The sequence below is a fragment of the Psittacula echo genome, assembly GCF_963264785.1.
Source record: "Psittacula echo genome assembly, chromosome: 2".
In the NCBI taxonomy this organism is placed as follows: domain Eukaryota; kingdom Metazoa; phylum Chordata; class Aves; order Psittaciformes; family Psittacidae; genus Psittacula; species Psittacula echo.
The window spans coordinates 22962863-22970342 of record NC_137737.1 but is presented as its reverse complement, the minus strand read 5'-3'; the positions used below and the strand labels follow the sequence as shown (position 1 = coordinate 22970342).

At 38.3% G+C, this 7480-nt stretch overlaps 1 protein-coding gene across 1 annotated transcript; it reads right to left on the bottom strand.

The window, feature by feature from the left end:
• Positions 1-3435: 3435 nt before the first annotated feature.
• Positions 3436-4215, bottom strand: LRRC3B (leucine rich repeat containing 3B; the record flags this gene model as incomplete). Its single annotated transcript, XM_080611818.1, has 1 exon — positions 3436-4215. One exon carries the CDS (start codon positions 4213-4215, stop codon positions 3436-3438), a length of 780 nt encoding a protein of 259 aa, XP_080467944.1.
• Positions 4216-7480: the final 3265 nt, after the last annotated feature.

The window sequence follows — 7480 nt, the reverse complement described above, 5'->3', positions numbered from 1 at the left end:
GGTGAAGATATCTGTATCTAATTCTGTACAAACCTGGGAACAGAATAAAAGTATAAAGAATGAGCCTAAATACACACAGCCCAAATGCACCATCAGAGATCTCACCCACAGGGCACAGTAACACCAGAAAATCAGCAGAGAAAAAAACTGCACTAGTTTTAAGAAAATATTAATGTTGAGAGTTACCCTTTAGCCTTTAGAAACAAAAACTAGAAAAGCTGTCTTTTTAAAAAGGGTAGAGAAATCACATTTAAGTTATTGAGTCCCAGCTCTACTTTTCCTGAAGCATCATAATAAAAAAAAAAAAAAAATCACTCTGTTATGCATTTCCTTCCTTATTTTCTGTTATATGCTATCTTCTGTGACTGTGGAAACATCCATTTCCTCTCAACTGTATTTATATGCTATGGTATCATAGCTAAAAATATACAGATTTACTAATTTTTGGACAAAACTGGGTTTGTAAATAAGATAACTCCTTGAAGAGTTATGCAATCAAAGGTTGAAGTTTGTGCCATTGACTTCAAAGGGCAACACAGAGAATTCTTTACAGACAGTAGTTTTGCACAGAAAGGCATGCAGTAAATACAAAACCAAGTATCTTCTTATGCTACAGGTTTCTATCTTTTCTGTTTCTTTTCAATGAAACAAAAAGACATGGCTCGAATATTTGAGTTGACAGGAATACTAGCACTGTCAAGTCCACATAGCTGAGGAACAGTGATTTAATTAATTTTCCACATCAGCTGAATTGAGCATGACAAGTTTGTGTCTATTGGTTGTCAGAGAAGTCTTGATTCCCAGATTTTAAGCGGAGATTTCAGTATTGGCTTTGACACGAGGAAAGGCAAAGTTTTGTGAGGAGGGGTGCTTGATATGTAATCAATTGAAGAAAATCAGGAATGATATGAAACCATCCCTCCAGAGCGTTTCTACAGAATATTGCTTGGTTTAAATTGGTTTTGGTCAGGATTTAAACACGTAGAATCAGAAGCTCAGCTGGTACAAAACTGTACCAGCTCCAGAAGCAGTCTTAAAGTAGAAAAATAGAAAACCTAAAGACAAATTATTTATAGTTTTGGGGAGAGGTTTTTGTTTCTCTTGGATTGTTTGTTTGTGGGTTTGTTTGTTTGGTTGGTTTTTTTAACACTGCTTGAAACAAATACTGAAATCCTGCAAGCGTTTTTAAGTTTTTTAAGAGTGCTCAGCTTCTTGTAAATGTTGCTGTTTGAATAATTTTGTCCATTTTTTTTTTTGAGAAATTCCTGCATTTATTTGTGAATAAACAGCACCGAATTCTTTATTAAGTTAGTACCTCCAGCTCAATCCCTTCTTTTAGGTAGTCCCCCCTGCTTTTTCCAAAAGTAGTATACTAGTCGGGATTCAAAATGTCACTTGGGGAGCACAGCAATAGAAACAAGACAAATTTTACCCTTAAGGAGATTTTAAGAGTAATGATGAAAATTGTGTCAGGAATGAAGTTGGGTCAGCCTACACAGAGGCACTACGCATCCTGTCCAGTAGGATTTGCTGGACTGTCAGTACAATATAACATTTTATCTGCTCTCTTCAGATTCAGATGTGTATTTAACCCTACTGCTTCTGGTTCCTGCAGGAGGCCACACAGAGCTCAGAGGCCTGGGGATGGCACTTTGATGGTAATGGAAAGTTCAGCAAGATAGAACTTGAAAAAAGGAAAGTATAAAATGCAAACTCAGCAGGATGTGTAACCAACAGCCTCCTCTCCTCAGAAAATAAAATCTCGACTTAATGGGGAGGAAAGGGAGGAGGGAAAAATATCAGAGAGCACACTGTGCCCTTTACAAATATTAACATGCTCCTAATATGTCAAAAAGTGTTCATCGAGATAAAACAAAGAGCTGAGTCAGTCGCAAGAACTGTTACTCAGGCAAGACTCAGCCTACAAGGATGACATAAAAAGTTGACTCTGCATATTTAAAAAAAAAAAAAATTCCTTTATTTTGCTGTTTGCTTACCTGCTTTGAAACAAATTTTGGGTATTCTTTCAACAATGTTCTGAAAGAAGGTGAACAAACTTGTGGCCTCTAAAATACAAAAGAGCATAATAGTAACAGAAATAATGGATAATCTAATGGGAGCTATAACTGAAGTTCTCTGATTTTTTTGACACTGCCCTTTAACAGTTGTTTTTGCAAAGCAGCATTTTACAGATTTTTTAATCGACCCTTCTGCAATCCATATTCCAGTGTCAATTACACTAGATCTGTATGGACGGACCCAGAGATAAGTATCATTTTATTATGGTAATGAAGGATGAAAGTAATACATTGCTGTGAATTAGTTCCCCTTGAAACTTTCACCTATGAAAGGAGAAAACCATCATGGTTTTGAAGACAGCAGAGCTTTAAAAATACCAATTTCATAACCAAGGCTGAGTTTAACTACATGGGCTTTACATTTTCCTAAGCATTTATCTGTAAAAACATACAAAAATATTTCCTAACACACAATAGGATACGCCCAGTCTGTATGTTCACTTATTTCATTCAGCTTTTTACAAAAGACAGCATATAAATATATATAATATAAAGCTACTTTTAGTTACAAACCAATATATAGATTAAAAAGACTAATTTAATTAACCCTTTGTTTTTAAGCACCACTAGTCACACTCTAGTTTGAAGAGTACACTAAGTTTGCTCTTGCCTTCTTGTTGTCCTCCCCATGTTGGGAACAGCTGCCTGAAGCTCATGAGAGGCAGCAAGTGGGTGTAAGACGAAAACCCACTGTATTTCCCCACTTACCTCTCTTCGAAGTCTGTAATGCAGCTCCTTCATGTTGGCTCCTCCACCGTGCTGCCGAAATGCCCTCCGGGGTCTTACACAAACGTCGGTCCCATAATACCTGGAGTCAGGACACTTTGCTCTCCCCACACTGTGTCCTCTTCCTGTCATGGCAAGCAACCCCCAAATTGGGCTACCATCCACCTGGCACCCTCCTTGCACCTTCAAGACTCTCTGATCCTGGACTTCTCACAATCCACTTCGTCATCGCCCCTCTCTTCTACCTTACAAACACTGATCAAACCAAGTGTGCTTGGGCACAGGACAAGCTTCTGATCAATAAATTACTCTGGTTTACATGGTTCAAATTTGAGCTTTTATTTGGTTTTTAAATTAAAAAAATAAATTTCATTATTAAATAGTGGAATGGGTCTAAACTAATGTTTACACATTAATTCACTTGCTTTAGGGTACCACCAGAGAAACAATTAAAGTATACCACCCAGACAAAACTTTCTGTTAGAAAGCTCAACAGTGGCATAATTCAGTTAAACAGGAAAAAAAAACCCGAAAGTCTTAATGTTTACAATGAACGTTAGAAGTAAACCTCTGGTTTGAGTGACATCCAAATCTAGTTTCCATCACAAAGGTAGTCACTGTATTCAGAATACTATACCACAGTGCTAATGTCATCAGCTTCATCTGGTTTCTTTTGCCTGCTTGGCAGGGATTTCAAGTACTCAAGGTGCCTCCTTGCATCCTCCTGGTTTTGCCGGACGTAATAAACCACGTATGAGATCACCATGGTGAACCAGCCAAACATGGTGACCAGCATGGCATAATCAGTAGTCTTTTTAGGAAGGTTGCAGAGGTCAGCATCATTGGCAGCATTGAGGAACGGTCTCCCCGCGTGTTCATCCAGCACAGAAGTCTTGCAGATGACGTTGTTGGCCGTCTCGTGGTTGGAGGCCATGCTTCTCAACACCTGCTGCAGTGTGCAGTCACAATGCCAGGGGTTGTTTGCAATTCTGGCTCTGGCCTTTAAGTTGTTGAAAGCGTTTTTGTGCACGCTCTGAATCCGGTTGTCGGACAAATCCAGAGTCTGCAAGGTTTCTGCCACCCCTTTAAAGGCATGTTCATCTATAAACTCAATCCCGTTTTTTGATAAATTAAGGACTCTCAGTTGGTGCAAGTCCTTAAAAATTTCGTTGGGGATAGATGTTATCTGATTGGAGTCCAAATAAAGTAAGACTGTTTCTGGAGGAAGATCTCTGGGTATTTCCTTGAGATTTGCATTGCTACAGCTGACATTCAGACCTCCAGAGTGAGAACAGAGGCAGCCTTTCGGGCACATACTGGCAGAATGAAAGCACAGTATCATGAGGACAAAACTTTGTAAGAGCAGACACATGGAGAGGGAACGAGTTAACCACAGGTCTACCAAATGCATGCTGGGCTGTCAGCATAATCACATGACCATTTCTCATTCAGCCAACTGTGGCGGGAAAAGCATCGGCAAAGCTGAAACGTGGCTTCATTTTCTTCAGTGTGATTAGTGGACCATCACGTGGGCCTCCTCATGATCAATACTCTTTTTAGAAGCACACCTACAGAAAGGAAGGAAAAAAAATTCCTTATACCATAAACTCCAATCTCAATTTTGTATGCATTAAAAAAAATAGAAATAAAATGAAGGTGAAGCAAAATGCAACACTGAATAAATGATCTATCGCCCTATCAGTGTACCCCAGGGTTTTTTTAGGTAACTCCTATTAGCATTAATCTGAGTTTAGTGCACAAATCCCAAGGACATTTTTAAGAGAATAGACTACATTTATTATAAATTGCACAGATTTGGGCTTAAATACTTATTAAAGGAGGCTCTGGCTTGCTTTTGTTATAGATGTTTCTAAAACAGCTGTAAATCTAAATTACATTTTCCCTTGCTAAAATAGAAGATGTATTAACAGGAGCTTAGAGCTGGATCTCCAGCAACAGTGACAAGTAAGCGAGGAATTTGTGGTGGCTAATGTGAACTTATCTCAAAATAATTTCTGCTATTTTAAGTCCAAATCAAAGTACTTCAGCAATGAAACATTTTTACTATACCAAGCAACAAAAAAAACCCCAAGGTAAATCAAATGCTGCTGCAAGACAGCACAAACATCCATCATTGCCTTGTTTGTCTCCCCATCCTGCCCTTCTGCTTTTGAACCCCAGATTTCCTGTAACTCCCAGCATTTTGTGAGACCCACAGAAAAAATGTCTACTTCCGGTTTTCTCGAAAAATTTCTTTTCATTTATCACAGAGAAAAAGAAAGAAATGTAACAACTGCTAAAACCTCACACACTCACCTCCAAACCAAACAGAACTCACACAAACCTATGTACAGGCCAAACAAAAACCATCTTATTCATGGCATGCAATTTGCTAAAAGAACACATGAAAAATAGGTTCTGCTTCAGCTTCTCAAGTTGGCTTAAAAATAGCAAATATCCAGAAGCTTTTCCATTTTCTCCTTTAATTGAAGTACAAATACAGAAGTCTGAAATGCTGACCTACAAGGTTTCAAAGACAACCTCATTTATTTTTTCCCCTATTATGGTACAATATGAATTTTTAACCACAACAGGTCCATTTGCTTTCATGTACCTGCCCTCTGTCTTTGTAGCAGCTTGGATATTTGCAGCCTTATTTGCATGCTCTTATTGCAGCTATTGCAAGTAGTAGTATATTACCATTACTCTTCAACTTATTTATTGATTGAGAGAGAGATTGCCCAAGAACCTAAAGAGAAAGTTTACACTTGGAGTCCATAAAACTTCTACTCTTCAATTAAAAAGAAAGGAAATTGTTAGCAATGAGAAATTGTGAAGTTAAGCCTGGAAATGTGAAACCACTAAGAAGGGCTGTAAGCAGAGCACGAAAAGCTCCCATTGAGGATAGAGAGGGGCAGTAGTACCTCCACAATCAGTGGAGTTCTGCAGGACTTCTGTTTACATGAAAGCCGCAGAACTGGGTGCATCCTTGCAATTTCTCCCTGTGGCTCTTTGGTCACTGCAGTACCTGGTCTTAAGATCAGACAGAAATCTGCTACAGAAGGAGACAAGCTCCAGAAGTTGCTTTTTCCCAGCCTGCCCCATGAAGAATGCCTGTCCCATGGGAAAACACTTATTTTCCTTTCCCTTCATGTTTATGTGTCTCACTGTGCTGCACCAGAAGTATAGGAGCAGTCAGCTCATCACCACAGAATGAGCATCATCTCATCACCTAATACTTGTATACAGTGCCTTCCTGCCAGTGATACTGCAGTCCTACTGCAGGAATGGACCGAGGTGAAAAAACAAAGACCTGAAGGAGTCTCAGATCCTTAATTTTGTAGAAGCATGTGACCATTAAATATCATACTTCCTTCAGTATAGGCGGAAAAAACCCTGCCAACCTGGAATTACACCATGGATCCTGCCAAGTCCTCCATAATGCTGCTACATCACCAAAGATCATGTGTCAAGCACCAAAGACAGTATGGAACATCTTCATCCCACTGAAGACAAATGAAGCTTTTTTTCTTTAATGTATTAATGTGCTTAAAGTGGAAGAATTAGGATCATTACAGACTAAGCAGGAAAGTGTTTAATGAAGCAATGCCTCTTGAAAAGAGATAGCTAAGTAAATAGATAAAAGGAGAAAAACTCCCAATGTTTTGTTAGAAAGAGCAAATAGAAGTTAAAACCCATAATTAAAAACCCAGTCAACAAAACTTAGCTGAGCAAGAAGAAAGCTCAGCAAATTCTCAGTAATTTAACTGAAAGCAACCCAAAGGGACTGAGCATCAGTCAGGGGAAACAGAACTTTACTTCCATGATCAGAATATCTTATCCAAGGGATAGCTGAGGTTTGGGTTTCACCAACAAACTTACAGCAAGGACTTCTTGACTCACAGGTATCCTAGTGACTGCAACAGGAGAAAAGAGAACTAGGATCCTCATATTTGCAATGCTAAAAGGAAGATTTTTGGATTCTTGAGCTTTTTTTGCTTGTAACATAAATAAAGAAGGTAACAAAGTTGGAATAAAGACAAGAGATATATACCAGACAGAAACATTAAGACTACAGAGAAAAGGATGGAAGAAGCAGAATTAAATATATGAATTAATTAGAAATCTGCAAATCAAGAAAAAAAAAAAAAAGAAAAATAAGTAGTAAATGAAAGCACACAGAAATGACAGCAATACTTCAAGCACAGGTGACAGCAAAAAAAAACTAAAAAGGCTTTTTGTGTACATTTCTAAAACACAAATACAAACATAGAAAACCTAACATAGAATTCAAATATTGCAGGGCAATAAAACTATAGAGGGAAGATCACACAAAAGAATTCTTCATAGTTTTGCAATTTAAACTGGTTTTCAAGCTTTCCTAGACTATTCATATACAACAGCATAGGAAAACGTACAAATTTTGAAATCCTCAAGGAAAGCACATTTGCTTTTAGTGCAAAGTGAGATTTCTACTGAGCTTCAGGTGTCAGGTACTTGCAGATGACTGCCTTTCACACAAGGTGCAGAGACTGTATCTTAGCATCTGGATGCAATACCACTAAATTGTGTATTTGACTAGTAACCCCTCCTCCCAAGAAATGAGTGATGTAAAGAAGCATTAGTCCTTCCCACTTCCCACCTGGAAAAAAAGGCCTCAGATATTTTCACGTGAA